The sequence below is a fragment of the Rhinolophus hipposideros genome, assembly GCF_964194185.1.
Source record: "Rhinolophus hipposideros genome assembly, chromosome: 1".
Classification (NCBI taxonomy): Eukaryota; Metazoa; Chordata; class Mammalia; order Chiroptera; family Rhinolophidae; genus Rhinolophus; species Rhinolophus hipposideros.
Genome location: NC_138047.1, coordinates 21,080,107 through 21,101,875, shown reverse-complemented (window position 1 = coordinate 21,101,875; position 21,769 = coordinate 21,080,107). Strand labels below are relative to the sequence as shown.

General features: G+C 40.6%; 1 protein-coding gene across 1 annotated transcript in view; it reads right to left on the bottom strand.

Annotated features, from left to right (window-relative positions):
• FAM107B (family with sequence similarity 107 member B) overlaps positions 1–8,173 on the bottom strand; it is a gene marked incomplete at its 5' end in the record, with an annotated part of 199,706 nt that extends 191,533 nt beyond the window's left edge. The window contains one exon of the mRNA XM_081054189.1: positions 7,763–8,173. Within this exon, the coding sequence (XP_080910315.1) occupies positions 7,763–8,173 (411 nt within the window). The remainder of the gene's footprint in view (positions 1–7,762) is intronic.
• Positions 8,174–21,769: the final 13,596 nt, after the last annotated feature.

The window sequence follows — 21,769 nt, the reverse complement described above, 5'->3', positions numbered from 1 at the left end:
CTTATCACTCTTATCTGAATTGTAAATGCAGGAGTAACCACACTTGAAAACGATGAAACCGCACTTGAAAAATTTGATGAAATTATACAATCAACTTTCATTTCTTAGTTTGGAATATATGTGCCCCTCAGCTCTAAATTGTTTGAAAATTTTGCATTTTTGCCATTCTCTGCAGTCTTCTGTGGATGGTCTCCAATAGTCAAAGCAGTACAATGTAGATTTTCATGGTTTGATGAGGACTATTTGTTTTATTTCATTCTAGGGGAAGCTGAGAAGCTGTCTCTCTCTTTTCCAGTTGGGATGCAACTGAATATCTGGATTGGAAAATTCCTGTCAGAGTTCAGTGGGTATGTCATGCACTATCACGTATTTAACATCTTTTGAAAGTAAAAGCCTAGCATAAGAAATTATCCAGGCTTCAAAGGAATGAGACGAGATTCCCACCAGTTCATTAAGATATCCTCCTTGTTTTGGGCTGGGACAGTTCATGATTTCTATTTTTTTCTTTTCAGAAGCGTGAGAAAGAACTAGAAAACTAACATTTGATTGCATAGATCTATAAGTTGCTTTCTATTTAAAAATGTTATGTCAAATTATCTGTCTAGCAGAGAGCTTCCTTAATAGAGTATTTGCTTTTATAGGCAGCCCAGATTTCTGTTCTCTTCTATTAGGGCCTATAGAGAAAGGAAGGGAAGATTTTATTCTAAAGAAATGCAGGAAAACTGCTTTGCACTCGACAGTGGAAATGCAGCCCGAAAGAGTTGCCTGCAATAATGCTTAACTAAGGAGGATGTAAGGTTAGGGCGGGATAAGGGGTGATAGACGTTTACACACAAGTTTACAATATGCTTCTAAGCAGCAATGCTCTCTCTACTTCCAAGGCTTGACTTTAGGACAACATAAGAAAATAAACATCAATTTGTTGTATAATAAGCTGCCTATAAAGAGAAGTAAATACCTCCAAAAGTTTTTCTGGGAATAGGCATCCAGGAATCCAACACTAAATTCCAATTAAAACACGGCCTTGATGTATCTTCAAGAGAATGTGGCTGGAATCTGATTCTAACCAAGGAAGCTGAAACCCAATTAATTAAGCTACCCTGGGTTTTAACAAAGACTCTGCCAAGAAAAGAGGAAAGATGGGCATGGAGCCTAGACAAGGAGAGAAGAAGGAGCAGCTATTTAGTTATTGGTATCGTGAGTTCTGCACTGCCCAAGGAAGTCATGCTTTGATCTGTTGATTTGAGCTTCTCAGTCTGCTGGAAGGGTTACCCTTAGAGTGGAAATGTATCATATGCTTAATTCCCCTGAGTCCTAGTTTCCCCATAAGTAATAACAGTAGGAGGTGAGTTCAGAGAGGTGATAGGGGATACTTTGTATAGGACGTGTGAGCAACTTTGGAGACTTGACTTTTACTCTTGACGGACTTGGGGAGCCATTGAAGGGTTTGGGGCAGAGGATTGATTGGGATTATCAGGAACTAACATTAAAAGTTTTAGAAGGATCAAATGAGCTAATCCATGTAAAGCACTTAGCACCATGCCTAGTCTATTAATAGTGCTCAAAAAGTGGTAATCATATTGTAATTGCTCTACTTTGGGGATGCTATCAAAGTAGCTCCACTTCATTTAGACTGAATCATTAAGAAAGAGAAGATTTGAATAGACCTATAAAACTAGTAAGGAGGTTGAAACAGTAACCAAAACCTCCCAACAAAGAAAAGCCTTGCGCCAGATGGCTTCACTGATGAATTCTACCAAACATGCTAGACTGATCCTTCTCAAACTCTTCCAAACAGTTGAACAGGAGGGACCACTTTCTAACTCATTCTACAAGGCCAGCATTACCCTGATACCTAAGTCAAACAAAGATACTACAAGTTAACCAGAGACTAGTATCCCTAATGACGATTGATGCAAAAAATCTTCAATAAAATATTAGCAAACAGAATTATACCATATACTAACAGGAACAAGTAGGATTTACACATGGAATGCAAGTATTGTTCAACATAGAAAAAAGGAAAAACATTCACTATAACATACCACATTAACAGCATGAAGGGGAAAAAAAACCATATGATCATATCATTGATGCAGAAAAAATGTTTACAAAATTTAATATGCTTTAATGATAAAAATACTCAACAAACTAGGAATAGAAGGAAACTACTTAAACACAATGAAGGCCATATATGAAAAATCCACATCATTCTCAAAGGAAGCATCATACTCAATGGTGAAAGACTGAAACTTATCCTCTAAGATCAGGAACCATGGATATTCACTTTTGCCACTTCTATTCAACACAGTGTTGTTGCATAGTATTGAAAAATTCCATTTCTATGCACCAACAATAAACAATCTGAAAAGGAAATTAAGAAAATATCATTTACCGTAGCATCAAAAGAATAAAATACTTACAGATTGTCCTAACCTAAGAGGTGAAAGACATGTATACTGAAAATTACAAAACAATGCTGAAAGAATTTAGACACAAATAAATGGGAAAACAGACCATGTTCATGGATTAGAAGACCGAAGTGTTAAGATGATCTACCCAAAATGATCTATAGTTTCAGTGCAATCCCTGTCAAAATCCCTATGATTTTTTTCCAGAAATAGAAATATCCATCCTAAAATTTATGTGGAGTTTCAAGGGACCCCAAATGGCCAAAACAACCTTGAAAAAGAAGAATAAAGTTGAAAGTCTCACACTTACTGATTTCAAAACCTACTACAAAACTATGGTAATCAAAACAGAATTATCTTATGATCCAGCAATTTTACTTCTGGGTATATGCTCAGAAGAATTGAAAACAGAGTCTTGAGGAAACATTTGTACCCTCATGTTCATAACACCATTATTCTCAATGCTCAAAAGGTGGAAATAACCCAGTCATTCATCCATAGATGAATGTGTAAATAAAGTGTGGTATATACTCATACATATAATGGAATATTAGTCAGCCCTAAAGAGGAAGGACATTCGGACACATGTTTCAACATGGATAAACCCTGAGGACATTATGCTCAGTGAAATAAGCTAGACACAAAAGGACAAATACTGTGTGATTCCATTTAGGAGGTATTTAGAGTAAAGTCACAGAGACAGAAAGCAGAATGGTGGTTCCCAGGGGATGGAGAGACAGGTGAATGGGAAATTAGTGTTTAATGTGTACAGAGTTTGAGTTGGAGAAGACGAACAATGTTCTAGAGAGAGATGGTAGTGATGGTTGCACAACAATGTAAATAGACTTAAAGCCACAGAACTGTACACTTATAAATACTTAAAATTGTAAATGTTATGGTATGTATACTTCACTGCAATAAAAAGAAAAAAACCTGTAGTTCCCCCTTTCTCTGAGTCTATACTCTCCAACACATTTCTGGTTGCCGTTTCTCTTTATGTGTAATTTTCCTTTGGAGGAAGTACGTGGCTTAGTCAACCCTACACTGACAGTTACTCCTCAAGGCTTGCAACTAACAGGACATTCTGCTTTCAACATCAGGCTCCTGTGAGTGTGGGTATCAAGAGACTACCTCTTAGAAAAGGATGAAACTGTGTTTTTGATGGCTAGACCTTGGACCCTAGGGAGCAGTGACTGCCTGAGCCTGTGAGTCTTGGTCCAGGCCACTGTGTGGGTTCTGGGACGTCCTGGTTAACACTTCTCTGTCTAGTAGCAAAACCAGCCTGTTACAAAAAGTAGTGCTATTGTCAACGCCAAGATGGCCTGTTTCCTTTTCTTTGTGTAAAAATGACTTTTAGTTAAAATACCCAGGAATGATTTCCCAAACCACAATTGCTTTTTCTTCCTGTGTCAAGCTGGCTGCATTGTTGAAGTACGAAGGAGATAAAAACTTTAACTGCTATGGACAGACTTTCTGAAATGACCCAATTGCTTTGAAGCTGCTTCGTGTAGGAAGTGTGCCTTTCTTACACTGCCAACATGGGTAAGGGGAAAGGAGAGAGGAGAAACAGCACCATTCAACTAGGAAGGGTGCAGTGTTGGGTCCTGTGAAATTATTAAAGAATGAAGTAGAAACCCGTCTTTCTCCTCCGTGTATTTCAGCCTCCCCTGTCTTCCCAAGGCTAAAATGAGAACCTTTTTTCTGTGCTCCTGTGGCACCCAGTGCTGACCTGTAAGCTTTCTCTTACTGCCCTAACACTGCCTTTTTACCCACTGTCTCCTCCGCCAGCATGGAAGCAATTGCACGGCCTATGTCTTCATCATCTTTGTTTCCCAGGGGCTAGTGCTGTCCTGGCACAGAGTAAGAACACAGTAACTCTTGGCTAAAAAGTAAATGGCATACTTTTGTATTTCACTGGCTCTACAATCCCATCAATTGTAAGACGCTTCAATTGCAAGACCACTAAGAAACAAAAAAATTACAATCAGAAGCTAGAAGATATGACACATTCCAATTTGGGGCTTGTCGTCACCTTGATTTCAGGCCTGGACCAGGAAAAGAAGACGACAAAAAGGCTGAAGACTAATCGGCATCACTTTACATTAGGTTGGTGCAAAAATAATGGTGGTTTTTGCAATTTTTAACCTTTTTAACCGCAGTTACTTTTGCACCAACCTAATAAATACAGACGTGTGCACATGGAATCACACACAGAAACCTTTCCTTTTCACTAGTTCTCTTGGCTTCCCTACCTTCAGCTTTTGTCCTAAGACCAGATGTTGTTTCAAATGTAAATGAGTCATCCTCCTGTCTGACCACCAGGTAACTAGAGATGGAAAGAGGGACTCGTTCATCCCCATTTTTTCACTATGGTTATGTCCTGAGGCTGAACTCAAAAAGAAAAGTGTTATTTGTTGCCTCTACCAAGGCAGCTTGAACAGTGAGGATCAGTGCGTCCAAAAGGGAAATATTTTTATCTCTGGACAAGATTATAACAAAAGAAGATCATTTACCACCTAATGAGGGGAAACATGTCACGGCAAAATTACTAGGGAATGAAAAATCTGGGCAGTGCTATGGCACTTTTAATCAGAATCTCTCAAAGCAATCCCACACTGTCGTCAACAAAGCCTTGTCGTCACAGGGTGCAAAATGGGAAGTGTCCCTTTCCATAGTGTTATACACCATAAAACTAAGCTAGAAAAACGTTCAGCAAATTAATAAAAAGCAAATAGTAAAAACTATTATTATACGTATAGATACATTTATATGTAAATATACACACACAGAATTTAAATTTGATTGTATGTCAAGTGAGATCACGTATAAATATTTGATGGTAAATCCTCAAACACCACACACATAATAATGAGCAGGAGAAGCATGTAGAATTTAGAGGTCGGACGTTGAAATCAGAACGGGGTGCTGTTTGGCCCTATCTTTCTCCCTATGTGACTGTGGGCTGGTACCTTACCCGCTCTAAATGGCTATGTCCTCATGTGTAAAATGGGAATTATAAGACTAAGTGACCAGGCTACGTTGGGATACTCCGTGTTAAGAACTTAGAGAAATGGCTGGTGTATAGCAAGTACTCTGTAAATGGTAGCTTCTCACATTTGAACTAGATTAGATGCCCATTTACCACGCCCACAGGACCTGTTCTTCCCACACACTCTGGCATTTAATTTTGCAGTGTTTTCATTTCATCACTGCCGGTTTGGTCTCACCTCCCTCTCTAGTTGGACCCCAGAGTCAACTACTGCATTTGCTACCCCATGGGGTCCCTTCTTTGCCCCTCCCACCTCACCTTCCTGCTGTTCCTTTTCTAACTATGCTCAGGCTAGGGTTATTGCGGTGGCCTGTCAGCTCCAGTCTTCCCAACTAATCCGTCCCATGTGGCTCTACCTATTTATCTTCCCAGAGTGAAGTCCCAAGCGTGGCGTGTCTCTGCTCAAAGCTTTGCCACTGCCTATGACATTAACCTCTCACTGCAGCATTCAGGACATTCCCCTTTTGGCCTCAATCTACCTTTCCCGGTATCTCTCCAGTTCAGCCATTCTGATGTATCTATGTCTGTGCTACATGCCCTTACATCCAGGGCTTTTTCATACAATTTCCTTTCATTGCAATGTCCTCCCCTTCATCTCTGCCTTTAAAAATCCTAACCTTCCTTCCAGACCAATCTCAAATTCCACCTCCCCTGCAATCTACCTTTCCAGACCTTCCGACCTCCTTTGAACCATCGTGTGTGTCTCTCTTTGGGACATTTATATTCAGCCTTGCATTAGGGCTGGTTGAATCATAAAGCCTGCCTAACCTCTGTCATCTATCCATGGCTTTGATCATACCGAGTGGACAATAAATATGGCTGTTAGCTCGCTGTGTTTAATTGGTTATTGGAATACACATAATTACCGTGAGGCCCTGTATTAGATATACCCCTAAAACAAAAAGATAAAATCAAGTCAACTCTGTATAGTTGCTGCTATACTTAGCAATGTGGGATGGCTCCTGCATTACTAGCGTCTCTACGCAACAGGAACTCTTCCAGTTCATTAAAACAGTACACGTTAGTTCCTTGCACATGCAACAGACATAAATTTGGCCTTGGCATCCACTCAGCTAACTACAGTACGACTAAAAATATCTTAATCTGGGTATGGGTCTAAACTGAAAATTAAACAAATGTTTTGGGTTTTGTTTGCTTGTTTGTTTGGGGTCTGATTTAGTGGTGTTAGAAAACAAAACATTATAGTTCTTGCTATAGCAGAGGGCTTAGTGAAATCCTATGTCCATTTAATTATTTAATATAAGCTGGTAGAATATTCTAACTCTGCCTTCACTGTTTGGCGGTTTCTATTGCTAGTGAGGCTTCTTGGATTCAAGTCAGCAAGTCAAACAAAAATGATTTATTAAACTTAATAGAAAAAAAAAACTTAATAGAAAAAAAATGATGTTTTAAAAATCAGAATATCTTAGTAATGGATCCCCAAAGACTTCTCAGTTATATAAGTCTGGTCCTAAGCTACTTGGCCAGGAATCCGACCCCAAAACGCGCAGGGGCTATCTTTGCAAACTGCTATTCAAGAAACCCTGCCTCTACACAGCCTCCCCACTTTGGGACTACCAAGGATTTTGAAATCCTTGTGCAGCTCAATCCAATCAGAACATTCAGAATATTGTCTCAACAATAAAACAATTAAAATTCAGTAATGCCAGAAAAACAAGTGAGATAAATAACTCAAGATACTGCCTTATAAGAGCAGCAGCTCCATATTTTTCAAATAACTTCTTTCCCCTGCCTTTAAATCTCAGAAAACAAACACAGAAGCACCCATATTAAGAATAGTTATATCAGCTAGTTCCTTTCTTTACTGCTATTCATACAGTGATCGTCATTTCCAAATTTTCCCAGATTGCTTTGATGTCACGTGATTCATTTCAAATAGAAGCAATTGCTTCAATTCTATAATCCAACCTTTCATAGTGTGGATTTTCATATAAACAAATTCACAGACCAATAAAAAAAAAGAATGCTTTCCCAGATTGTATTACTCCTAATCTTTTACTGAGACACTGTTGACTCTGAAGCACCCTGGGCAGTTCATTAAAGGTGAATATTGGTCATTGCTACTAAGGCACCCCGGCTTGCTGTCATTGCCGCCCCTCACGTCCTTTGACTTTCTGAGAATTTCAAAGGCTTTACTTCCTCTCACTAGTAAGAAGTCCCCTCAATATTGTAGGCACTTATAAAGTTAAACAAGTTTGTTCCCTGAAGGCATTCGCCAAATGATCAGACCTCTCCCCCAACACCATTCCTTTCATAAAGCTTCCGAATACTCACTCACCATTGGCATTTCAATAATTGATGGTCTGGGGATAGAAGTCTGAAAAGCAGCTGCTTCACAGTCCAATTCACCATCTAGGGACCCAAGTGCGTCCTCAGAGGTCTTAGCAGGCTGGACAGCAGTGTGGTTACTTGAATTCCGATTGGCACTGCCATTTCTCTCCGAACGGGTGCCGGAATCTCGCCTTTTCTCTGCCTTCCCTTCTTCCCCTCTCGGGTGACTTGGGTGTCGGCCCGCTTTGGCCACAGGCTGATCATAGATGGTGGAATGAGTATCAGCCGTGCTGGGCTGATCAAAGGGAGCATTCTCCCTTGAATTCCCAAAACAGGCGAGCAGAGCTGAGCATGGAAACGGATGCATCTTTCTAGATGGAGATTTCAGTCTTCTGGGGAGCCTTGCTTTCCACGTGGACATGACCTGAAGTGAAACATGGCAAAGTTCAAAGGGGACGGAAAAAGTTCCAAAGGTTCAGCTCACCTCCAGTTTCCTTATAGTAACTGTTTCCTTGCCTGAAGAGAAGGGCTTCCTGGTGGTTGCCTCTAAGTAGATTAGGAGATGGCAAGTCCACCCTCCCTGAGAGTCACTCAGCTGCTAAACCCCTTCAGAAGCGTTCATCCCAGGTGATTTCACGCTCTTCCTTCCTCGATGCTGTCAGTGGCTAAAGAAAGCTGTCTGTGAGGCATGTGGTTGGCTTGGGTTACACTCCCCAGGCAGGGCAGACGCTTCGGGGGAAGGTTGTGCCAAGTCAATAGATAGTTGCTTCAGGTTACCTTGGAGGCATAAAGATAATGTAGCCTGATAGCATCCGCCATAATAGCGTCAGCCTGTGTATCAATAACATCATAACAGCAGCATAACCTTCTTCGGTTACCCCCTTCAAATATTTATTCCCCCAAACAAAACAAACACCACCCAGATATCCATCACCAATGAAGACCCTCAAGAGTGTCCTCGACCTTGACAGCTGTTTCATTATTAAAACAGGAGGTCGACTTGAATCTTTTGTCTGGAGAGATCCAAGTTTGGGTTTGAAAGCTCCAGAAAGGACATTTCTGGAGCTATCCTGAATCTTTTCCCCACACAAGCTTCCGGGCTTCAGAATCCATATCGCCTCTTCTGGTAACTATAATTGCATCTTTGTTAATTTGTTTTTTTATTACCCATGCTAAGTCCTTGATTAATTTTCAACAGCACTAAAAAAAACAAAAACAAAAAAAATGAGCCAACATGAACAACTAACACAAATATTATGTATGTGTGAATGTGTGTTCTGTCCATCTATTGTATATATTACTTAATTTCAGAAAATAACCCCTATTTAAACGTAGATCTTATGCTTTTATTATGTGAATGGTGAAAAGTATGATAATAAATTATAACCAGATTCTGAGACTGCTCAAAATTGAGATTTTTTTTTTCCTTTGCCAAACATCTGCTAGGAATGTTAGAGAAATATAATACTCTAATGGTTTTACCATTAATAGTGACTTTTAGGTCAAGATTTCAGAGTATATTACCCATTCTAATTTATTTGGTTGCTCTCTTTTAATTTAATGTCAAGATGTGCTCTAAAGCCCAGACAGGTGGTAGATATCATAGCACTAATCCCCATTTTACAAAGGCAGAAACTGATTCTTTCAAATTTTCAAGAAGCAAGGTTATGCTGCTGAGGAGAGCTGAGTGAAAGCCCAAGATCCCTGCTGCCCTATCTGATCTTCAAGTCTTATTCTGCTTGACAATCATCTTATCGACATAACAGCTGTTCTGGAAAGATGTCTCAAATGGGCAGTCATATCCATAACACACAAAGTCAGAGACGGCTTGAAGAAGAGTGGATATGGCATCAAACGCAAACTTTGTCTTCACCAAAATTGAGAAGTAGGATATAAAAAGTTGCCATTTGCTTAGAGGCTACCACATAGTAGGCTCTGTGCTAACATAAACATATCAGAACTTCCCAGTCTCGAGAGATCATTCCTCTTTTAAGACCCAAGTATGAGCCGAGCCGTGGGGCAGGGTCACAGGACGTGCAGGCTCTTAGCAGGGTCCCCCACACGGATTCCAGGTAAGCCCTTGGAAGCGCATTGTCTTCTCTTCTGCCCTGGTTGCTACCCTGCCCTCCAGCTGGTTGATTTCCTGATGCTTCCCTCACACACCCCTTTCCTCGGTCCCTTCCTTCCCAAGCAGGTTTACAGAAGCGCTAGGCTATAATGGTTAACAAGACTTTATTGAAGGCTTGAAGATGACAGGAAGGAATTCAAGAAAAGAAAAAATAATTCCTAAACCTGGTTTCCTTCACTCATTCATTTATTCATTCAACTATGTGCCAAGCACTGTCTAGAACTAGAGGGAAATCAGTTAACGGTGCAGCACTCAAGTGTGTACATTCAGTAGACTATTAGGTAAGAAAGCTCCGAGCCCCTCCCTAGGCTCAGCGGGATCTCTCTCCTTGACCCCAGTTTGCAGCCTTGCTGCGGGCACCCCTTTACCTCCCTCAAGAGACGTGCTCAGGAGCATGAGCTAGAGTGCTCACCACAGCCCATCAAACATAGTGGCTCCTTTTTCACTCAGGTGATTATGAAGTCTGACCTAGAATAACAACATGAACAGATAATAGTTATTGAGGGTTTATGATCAGAAAGGAATCTCAGCAGATTAACTCATTTAATCCTTTTGACCCTAGGAGAAAGGTGATATTATTAATTCTCTTTTTCACCTATCAGGAAAACTAGACACAGAAACTTAAGTAAGTTGCCCAAGGTCACAGCAACACGAAGGAAGACAGCCAGGATTATGAGCCCAGGCAGCCTGGCCCCAGAGTTCATGCTTTTAATCACTAGGAATATCACTTTCCAAAAACACACACCTGTTCCAAACAGGAACTTTCCAACAACCTGCAATCTAACACGCTACCTGTAGGAATTTATTCTCCAGATACACATCTGCATAGAGGTATGTCCAAACACGTTCATAGCAGCAGTGCTTGGTGGCAAAAAACTTACTGATAATCAGTAGAAGACAAGTTAATATATAACAAAATAATTACACAATTGATCGCTGTACAGCTATTAAAAAGAAGGATGTGGAGACCTCAGGTTTAATGTGGTATGCTAATTAAACACACGTATGTATATCATCCCTTTTCTAAGACACCATTAAGATAGTAGTAATGGATTTTTTTTTTAAGGTTTAAATTCACAACACTAAAGAGAATAGGAAGAAGGCCATTAATATAAGAGAAAACTCAAATTCCTATAGTACAAAAAGATAACATATTATTAACGAATAAACAAACAAACCCAGAAAGCCAGCGTGCTGAGTAGAACCTCACAGGCGCTCTTGAGTTGGGCAGCAGGTACGGTGGAACTTAAGAGTAGGTCCAAAAATGTGGGATTCATTGAAAGTCGGAATATGGAAGTCAAAAGTTTCCTATACCCTCCTCTCTCTGCTACAAAATGAGTAAATAAAATGAGTTAGTGAGTGAATGAATAAATTAAAATTAATAAACAAATGAATAAGTAAATAAAGTAAAAATTAAAGTTGGGGTCAGGATCTTATCGAAACTTACCTACACTCTTTGATGAACTGTCTAGCCAGTTTGTATCTCAACTATTTAATGAACTGTCTAATGAACTAGTTAGAGTAGCTAGTGCGGCTGTCAATATCCAAGAATAAAGACTCACTTGGTCTTTATTTAGGATCGAACACAGTAGCAGAAAACTCCCTGCCAGTAAACTTAAAATGAACCGCTCAATTGATAAATCGCCACAGCTCCCAATCAAGCTTCAAACTCCTACCTCTTGTGAAAATACAAATAGATCGTAAAACAGCTCAAGATGTTTGAGAAGAATTGCAACATCAATGACAACAACCGAGGAAAACCAAGACAAGATGCCCGCGCGAAGGAATGACGGAACGGCAGCGGTATCTGCCCTTCAGGGTGTCCGTATGCAGTAAACCACAAGGCCACTGGATTCCATGCAACAGCAGGAGAGGAAGTGGGGACAATCTTTGCAGCTGGATGTCAGGAACACTGTCTCTGAGTGCTGCAGGAGTCATGACAGCGATCCTGGAGAATTTGAAAACATGACTTCGCTCTGCCATAAAATCTGTTTCCATAGCTATAATAATATCGATACTATTTACATTTTTTGTTCAATTTTCAGAATTAACATTCAGACCAATAGTTGCACACTGGTGGCTCTCAAGCAAAATTAGTCCTTCAGATGTGTTTTATTTAGCTAATGACACTTTTTAAAATATATTACACTGCTGTTAGGTCACAATAACCACCACTCTCTGTGTTTTTCACTCATTCAGTTCATAAGTTTATGTCAACAGAACATTGAAGACAGCAGAGTTTGTGGTCTAGGGTGGGTATTTGTTATTGTTGGTGCCCAGCCGCTTTTCCTCCTTTCCTCTTTTCCTCCTCGTCTCCTTTCCTCCTCTCTTTTGATAACAGCACACTGATTTCCTTTTGGAGGAACCCCTTCTGTGCTCTGGGTCGAGCTCCAGTCCTGGTTCCAGAGGTGGAGGGTGGAACCAGGTGGAATCAGCACACCCAAAGCCTCTGCTCTCAGCTTCACAGTTGAGCATGAGAACACGCTGTTCCAATCAGGATGACTCCCAAGATTTGACTTACAGGATTTACTGGATTTCAACTTGAAAGAGTGAGTGTCTGGAGCAGCTGCCAACATCTTGCCTCAGAAGGGACAGCTTACTCAGAATGGATGGAGCATAAAGCAGAATTTCAGAGATGGAGTGAGAAACTGGGCCTTCATTAACCCTTTCGGGTAAGCTTCGCCTGAGGCTGCATCTTTCCCTGCACTTTGCCATTATGTGAGCAATTAATTTTCTGTCCTGCTTCCTTTGCTTGGAGTAGAGTTTTCTGTCACTTGCTACTAAAAAAGTCCTAATCTATAGATGCCCCATAGGTACCAGCAAATAACAGAAGACTTCACTGCAAAAGACCTTGACAATGGCAAAACAAAGAAAAGGGGAGAGATTTTGAAAGACGAAGAGATTGTTGTGGAGGAGGTAATATACAAGGCGAGAAGGATAGGCTTGGTAATATTCCTATACTTCAAAGTCAGAAGATGCAAAAAGAAATACAGGTTAAGTGTGGTTACTAGAGGGGGATTGTAAATAAAGATGAACAATATTAGGAGGAGCTAGGATGGAATAAGTGGCTAAATGCTCACCTATATTATTAGAAAATTAATAAACAATGTCTAAAATTGACAGAGACAATCCTATTAGTGGGATAGAGACTCATCTATCAGAGCAAGGTGTCAAGAGATAATATTTTAAGTAAATAAATTAAGAAACAGAAGTATAAACGTGTTGTTTATAAAACGGTGCTATCCATCAGAAAAAGTGAAGACAGAACTAGATATAATAGGCTGCCTTTGGGAGCAGGGCTAGAGGTGACGGGGAGAGGCAGAAGATGATTCCCTTCCATTTTAAACCCTTATGTATGTTTTATATCTGAATCAGGTGCAAGTATTTCATTAATATAACTTTGTTTTTTTTTAAAAAAAGGAATGAGGTCTGTTTACATGTGGCAGTATGGAAAATCTCATATATATATATATATATATATATATATATATATATATATTTAATCAAACTATAATTGACGTATGTAAGTTTCAGGTATACAATATATTGATTTGATACACGTACGTATTGCATATTATTACTACCGTAGCATTGGCTAACATCTCCATCACATTACATAATTATATATTTTTTTTTTCTGTGTGGTGAGAACATTTAAGATGTAGTCCCTTAGCAACTTTCACTGCTGTATGTTACATCTCCCAAACTTATTCATTTCTGACTGGAAGTCTGTACCCTTTGACCAACATTTCCCCAATTCCCTTCCCCAATCCCCAGCCCCTGGGAACCATCACTCTACTCTCTTTTTTTTTATTTTTATGAATTCAGCTTTTTTTACATTCCACGTATAAGTGATATCATTCACTACTTGTCTTTGTCTGCCTGATTTATGTCACTTAGCATAATGTTCTCCAGGTTATTGTGAGTAATGCTACAGTAAACACGGGAGTGCAGATATCTCTATGAGATCCTGTTTTCATTTCCTTTGGATAAATATGAGAAGTAGGGTTGCTGGATCATAAGGTAGTTCTATTTTTAAATGTTTAAGGACACTCCATGCTGTTTTTCATAGTGCCTAAAGCAATTTACATTTTCATCAACAGTGTACAAGGATTCCCTTTTCTCCATATCTTGTTATCTCTTGTACTTTTGATAGCCATTCTAACAGGTGTGTAGTTTTGGTTTGCATTTCCCGGATGATTAGTGATGTTGAGTACCTTTCCCAGCACCTGTTGACCATTTGGATGTCTTCTTTGGAGACATGTATACTCAGTTCCTCTGCCCATTTTTTAAATGGATTGTTTGGAATTTTTTCGTTGTTGAGTTTTATGTGTTGTTCATACATTTTGGATATTAGCCTATTATCAGATATATGGTTTACAAATAATTTCTCCCATTCCATAGGTTTCCCTTCATTTTGTTGTTTGTTTCTTTTGCTGTGCAGGAATTTTTTAGTTTGTAGTCCCGTTTGTTGATTTTTGCTTTTGTTTCTTGTGCTTTCTGTGCCATAGCTAAAAAAAAAAACTGTTGCCAAAACCAATGTCAAAGAGCTTGTTCTCTATGTTTTCTTCTAGGGGTTTTACAGTTTCAAGTCATAGGTTTAAATCTTTAATCCATTTTGAGTTCATTTTTGTGTATGGTATAATATAGGGGTCCAATTTCATTTTCTGCATCTGGTTATTCAGTTTTTCAAACGCCATTTATTAAAGAGACTATCCTTTCCCATTGAGTGTTCCTGGCTCCCTTATCAAATACTATTAGAGTCAAACAAGACAGGACCCTTGCTTTCTTGGCTCAAAAGCCAGTGGCAGCATATGAGCAAGTGTGGTAAGTATGATAAGAAAAACCCACTGGCTTCCAGAAAAAAGTACTGTGTAATGACTTGTATGGGGAAGGATGGCTGACCTCACAGCACATTCCTTTGTCTCCTGACATTTCTTTCACTTTCCCCTTGCGGATCCCACTTATCACTGCCCTTAGGAGGCACTGTCCCCCTCTTTACCAAGCCAGCCCAAGAAAAGTCACCACTATCCCTGCTCCTCCATAGTTCAGCGGATACTAGTCTGTGGTTGTGATGGTTGTTTTTACGTGTCAGTTTGAGTGGGCTACGGGATGTCCAGGTCACTGGTAAGACATTGTTTCTGGGTGTGTCTGTGACTATTTCTGCGTGTGTCTGCGACGGTGTTTCAGGAAGAGATTAGGATTTAAATGAGTAAAGTAAGTAAAGAAGGACACCCTTCCTCAATGTGAGTGAACATCAGCCAGTCAGTTTAGGGCCCAAATAGAACAAATAGAACAAAAAGGGCCAATTTGCTCTCTCTGTCTGAGGTGAGACAACTTCACCTGCCGTGGAACATCAGTGCTCCTGGTTCTCGGGCTTTCAGATTCAGACAGGGACTTAGGCCGTTAGCTCCCCAATTCTCAGGCTTTCAGACGTGGAATGAATTACACCACTGGCCCTCCAGATTCTCCGGCCTACAGATGGCAGCCTGGGGGACTTCTTGGCCTCTGTAATCATGTGAGCCGATTCCTGTAATAAACGTCTTTGTCTTCCTTCCTTCCTTCCTTCCTTCCTTCCTTCCTTCCTTCCTTCCTTCCTTCCTTCCTTCCTTCCTTTTTTCTTCTATCTACCGTGTTTCCCCCAAAATAAGACTGGTTCTTATATTAATTTTTGCTCCAAAAGATGCATTAGAGCTTATGCTCAGGACATATCATCCCGAAAAATCAGGCTAGGGCTTATTTTTGGGGAAACACGGTATCTATCGATCGATCGATCTATCTATCTATCTATCTATCTATCTATCTATCTATCTATCTATCACCTATCTATCTATCTTATTGGTTCTGTTTCTCTGGAGAATCCTGAGTTATATAGTGGTATTTGAAAAGGCTTTACTGATTACAAAAGGGAATTACATCTCTCAAAAAAATGTTTTCTGTTTTTTTTACTAGCTTCCTGGTAACATCATTGTCAACGTCCCTTCAGGGTCTCCCAGGGCTTCCACCTTCCTGTCCAGTCTTCCGAGTGGCAACAAGCATCTTACCCCTCACACCATCTAGACTCCTTAGAGACTAGGCTCAAGAGACGAGAGGGAGCTCCCTTTCCCTCCTGAGAGCCATCTTTCTAGTCATTTCCTGTCCCAGTATGATTGACACTGAGACTTCCCCTTGTCCCAAGGCCTCAGACCCCGTCCCAGCAAGACAAACAACCACAATAGAATTCATGAGTCCAGTGTCAGACCCTGAAAGTAACAGGAGGTCTCGGCTTCCTACTAAGAGTGGAAGAAGAACAGTCACCTAACCAGGAGAGGAATGGTGGGGGGAAAAGGTAGGAAACAGGCCACTCAGATGTAAGACCCAAAAACATAGCTGTGGTTTTAGATCAGGTCAATAACACTGTTTGATTTCACATGCTCTCCCTTTCCCCATATTTATTTTAAAATCAAAATGAATTAAAAATGGAGTTATACTTCCCTTTTTCCCCCCTTTGGTAAAAATTTCTCAAACACCCTGAGACCACTGAAAATGCCCATACATTTTGCAAAACTAGATTTATTATCACAGGATGTGCCTTGAACTAAGATTGCCCTACCCTCATATTTGCAGATTTTTTTGACCCCTCTCTTTAATCCTCAAACAGAAATCCTAGCTGATTACTGTGATCTTCGTTAGGGGGCAAAAGCAAAACTTTTCTGCTTTCCACCCAAAAGCACAGCTGACATTAAAAAGTCAGATGCATCAGGAAAGCTGGAAAAAGCCCTTTTCTGTTTGATCCTCAGCAAAGCTCCAAACTTTACAATTATATTCACATCATTATACCTTCCACCAGTACTTCTGAGGAAATAACTCTCTATCAGGTTCCTAATTGACTTCCTTCAATGGGCTCTTGATCTTTGGGTGGATTCAGTGATTCCCCAAATATGCCCAGTTCCTTTCACCATACTTCTTGGTCCACAGCCTGCCACTCAGGAGTGGATTCATCCCCCTGGAGTGGCCATTAGAACAAGCAGTGGGTGCTGAGGACAGTGTCGATGAATTAATAAAGACCAATGGAATTATAGCCTTCAGGCTATGGCTACTCCATCCTATTACACCATCATTATGATATCTCATCTATAGTGCCTGGATATCTATAACATTTTGCTGCAGAAGTTTCAGAGTAAAAAGGCATCTGCCCTAAACCACCTGCCTTATGTCCTTTCCCAGTAGCTTCCCCCAGACAATGGTTCATCCTGCACTCATATCCCACCCCCCTCAGGACTTAGAGCCCCTCTCAGTCTCTACCCTACCCAGGGACAGGAGTGTTAAACATATTTGTTTTCTTGCATGACATACTATGGACAGGTGATGGCAAAGGAGGAAGGTAGGTCCCCTGGCATTTTGGCCACAATTAAAAATTATTATACTGTATAACTTTTTAGAGGTTATAAAGCATCATATATGGTTTCATTTGTTAAATAAAGAGAAATTGAATTTGAAATAAAAATTTTTTTTAAATTTTGAAATATGCAATTTCTAAATGACTAAAGAGTAGTAAAATAACAGTAAAAAATTTAACTAAAGTAACAATAAAATAATTGTCTTACTCAGCTCTGGCTGCTATAACAAAACACATAGACTAGGTGGCTTAAACAGCAGACATTTATTTCTCACAGTTCTAGCCTAGGAACTCTAAGATCAAGGTGTTGGCAGATTCAATTCCTGGTGAGGGCTCTCTTCCTAGTTTGCAGACGGTCACCTTCTCACTGTGTCCTCACATGGCAGAGAGAAATTCCTCACATGGCCTTTCTTCCTGATCTTACAAAGACACTAATTCCATCATGGGGGCCCCCACCTTCATGACCTCACAGAGGCCCAATAATTCAAAGGGTTTACATCCATAGGACAAAGAGGATAGCAGAGGAGACAATAGAAGACAAGATATATAAAAGGAAACTGAAGAGAGAGTGATAACTGTCTTAACTGACTGAAACCTGTGTGTCTGAAAAAGATACAAGATAATAAACTAGCTAATTCTTTTCCACTAAACTGCCCCTCCCTTCCCCACTTCCTCAAAGGCTTAGACATGGAGGCACCAGGTAATCTGGAGGAAAGGGGGATTATTTGAAAATTTGTTAAAGAACACTTGGACACCATGTATGGGGCAACCAAGAAACTGCTCCCTTCTCACCCCCAAGGAAGACTAGACTGTTTCTCTCTGGAGGAATTGAATCAGAAAGTTTCTGAGCTTGGGTCTAGGGAAAGAGGAAAGCATGGAACTGAATGAGAAGAGAGAAGAAAAAAGATATCTGATGGGTAGAAATCCCAGAGAGAACACTGAAAATAATTGAGAAGAAATTATTAAGAAAGGAAGGAATAATGAAGGAAGGGAGGGAGGGAGAAAGAAAGAGATGGAGGAATGAAGAAAAGAAAATCACTGTAAGCCTTTCATTGTCTTCTCCAACTCACTAATTTTCTCCAGCAGCAACTACCTTTCCACATTCCTTAGAATTACTACTTCCCCCTTTTCAAAAAACACTGCCCCCTCCCCAGTACAATCCCTTCACTAGTCTCTGACCCAGATTCCATGCTGGTGAAAAGTTTAACAGTGTTAATGCTGCTGCATGCCTGTGGTTATCATGGCTCCCCCATCACCAGTCGTATGGTTTTCATTGCCAGATGGCTGGTAGGTGACCTTCAAAATTCAATTTTCGAGTCTATTTCTTAGAATCACTCTTGCAATGGAGTGTTCAGGTTGGATTCCCTGGCAAGCAAACTCTGAGTCAGAGATTTATGTGTAGAAAGTGTATTGAGGAGTACTTTTGGGAGTGATTTCTGTTGGGGAATAAAGGAAATAGGATCAGGCAAAGGGAGAAAATGAACTGTAATGCAATTACATCAAAGACTTCGGCTGATCCCATGAAGAGCTCTGGAGCCGGGGTAGCTCTAAAGAGCTCTTCCAAATTCAGGCAAAGGGGGCTGGGCCTGGATACTTCTACATTGACCGGTCATTGAATACAGGCTGCCCCAGAAAGAGGGCCTGACTTTGGGCAAGGCAACTCTCTAGCAGAGGGCAGTTCTGGGAAAGGGACTTACCTGAGAGCTGTAAGCCTCTCACACTCCCGGGAAAATGAGAGCTTTGTTCTCCCAGTGTGAATGGAGTGTGAAGGAGTGTGAAGGAAGCATCACACTACAAGGTGATACACTCAAAATATTAAGGGAAATTAAAGGACCTTAATGTACAGAGATGTGGGCAGGTTTAAGGGAACCAGCAAAGGAAGCTAAAGCATCTTGACCCGTGGGTCTGAAGAGTCAGAGAGAGGGGAAGATACCACGGGCCCAGAGAGAGCTGGAGACCTGGAATCAGGGTGGCCTGACAGGAGCTGCAGTTGTAGAGAAATGCACCCCGTGCCAAAACTGCAGTGACACAGCAGAGAATGGAGAAACTAAATAGCCAACTTCTCATTCTCCAGCCCTCTGACCTCCTGCTGGTGCCTTCCTTTGGCCAAATTCAATAAGAAGCCAGAAGGCAGAAGTCGCCTCCTAGGACAAACAATAGGCCAAGAAGCATAGAGAAGTCTTCTGGGAGGACAAATGGAGAATATGTTTACATAGATCAGGAAAAAAAATCATGAATTTTAATTTCAGTAATATGTGTTATGAGGTCAGCTATGCCCCACCTCAAAAAGATGTGTTGAAATCCTACCCCCAGCGCCTCAGAATGTGACCTTATTTGGAAATAGAGTCATTGCAGATGTAATTAGTTAAGATGAGGTCATACTGAACTAGAGTGACCCCTTAATCTAATATAACTGGTATCTTTAAAAGGAGAAGAGACAGACGCAGATAGCTACACAGGGAGAATGTCATGTGACAGGCAGAGATTGCAGTGGTGTGTCTACAAGCCAAGGAACACCAAGGATTGCCACCAGAATCTAGAAGAACCAAAGAAGGATTCTCCCCAAAAGATTTCAGAGAGAGCACGACCCTGCTGACACCTTGATTTTGGCATTCCAGCCTCCAGAACTGTGAGACAATGCATTTCTATTGTATTTAAGCCATGCGGTTTGTAGTGCTTTGGGATGGCAGCCCTCGGAAATGAATACAATGTGATGGATCAGGGAAGGGAAGCACGAATTTTTATTTCTGCCACATAGAAAACTTTTGATGTCGTGAAACTCACAAGTTTCCCAATAGACTTTATATTTCACTTTTGGGACAACCGCATTTGAATGAATAAACAAATGATTTTAAAGATTTACAGGATTTATTTTAGAAACACACTCCTCATCTAGGTTTTGCGTGGATATCATCAGTGCTGTCAGTGAGAGTTGCTATTGACATAGACTGGTATAGAACCCTTTGCTTCAAAGAGCAAATTATACTTCCTATACTTTATTTACCAGTGCAGGAAATGGACTGATAGCACATTACAAATGTCAACCACCAAGATCAATATTGAACAGCTTTTTATGTTTACTCACAATTAACCAGACAATTGAAAATTTAAGAACAATGTCTCAATCAGAAGTTAATCATTTTTATTATATCACAGTTACCCTCACCCTTTGTTTGATGTTACTTTTACTATCCCAAGCATCTTATATCTGGTAGCATAGCTAGAGGACTGAGGCAACCACAGGCTGCCTTTGCTACCTATGAGGGATAATCAGGGCACGTTTTTAAGATTTCTCGATAGATGCCATCTGCTGGTTGGAAGATCACATCTGTGTATGAACTTCTCTTACGATGCCAAGGAACGGTAAAACAAGTGTGGTTGGAGCCATGGTGATGCGTTTAAAATAGTAATGGGGTGTAAGTCAGAGGTTTCATGCTGTAGTTCCAATGCAGTCACTGTAGAATTACATGACCTTGAACAAAGCGTGAAATCTCACCTGGCTTTCCTTTCTTAAGGTGGAAAAGAAAGGCCTAGAGTTACTTTCGCTGTGGGCCCTTTCTGGGAGGGTTTCTCTGTAAGAGATCAATGAATTAAGGTGCATTCTTAAATAATTTTAATTAATAAAATGATATCCAAATCTCTGATCTGTAAACATACTGCCCCTCAATTGTTGTGATACGTGAGAAATTCGGAGGAATTTCGATGTGTGTGGATTATCAGATGCTTGAGAAATGATTCAGACTGAACAGACCGTGCCCTGAGCGTAGGTCACTAGGGCACCTTGTCAGGGGCAGTTGCGAGTGTGTCCAGGAGCTCCTGTTCTGTGAAGCTCTGCTTTGGGGGTTCCCAATGCCCCCTGCCTTTAGGATCAGTTTCAAATGATCACTTTGCTTTTATAAGACCACTTTCATTATCACCTGGAAGAATTGAGCTCCGAACACAACAGTAGAAGCCCTCTTGCTTTTTTGAGTCTCCATATCCTTGGCGTTTTCCCTTCTTCCACCTGGATTAATTGTACCAGAATTAGTTCTGTAACCAGAGGCATATTCGGGGGCCCTCAGTCCTCTCAAGCAGCCTGAAGCTAAGCTGACAGACACTGTAAGTGGATGCAATCAGCATCTATTAGATTTCCTCCCAGTTCACATTACTGTATTTCAAAGCCCCCTTCTCCACTGCCTTTGTAAAAGTGTCTCCCCTGCACATTGGAAGGTCATTGTCTCAGTTTGCATAACCATCAGTTATAATGGTTATGGTAGCAAGAGAAAGACAACTCAAGACAAAATGGTTTTAGCAAAATAGAGAATTAGTTGGCTCACATGAAGGGATGTAATTCTGGCTTAAGGCAAGGTTGTGGGGAATACCACAGAACTCTTCTCACTCTCCACTGGCCATTCCCTGCCACCACTAAACATTCTCAAGTCCTTCCATAAACAAATGGATTCAAATTCTTACCCTTTTATGTACTTAGGAATAATTCCAGTTTTCCTCAATTTGTCTTGGGTACCCAGGAT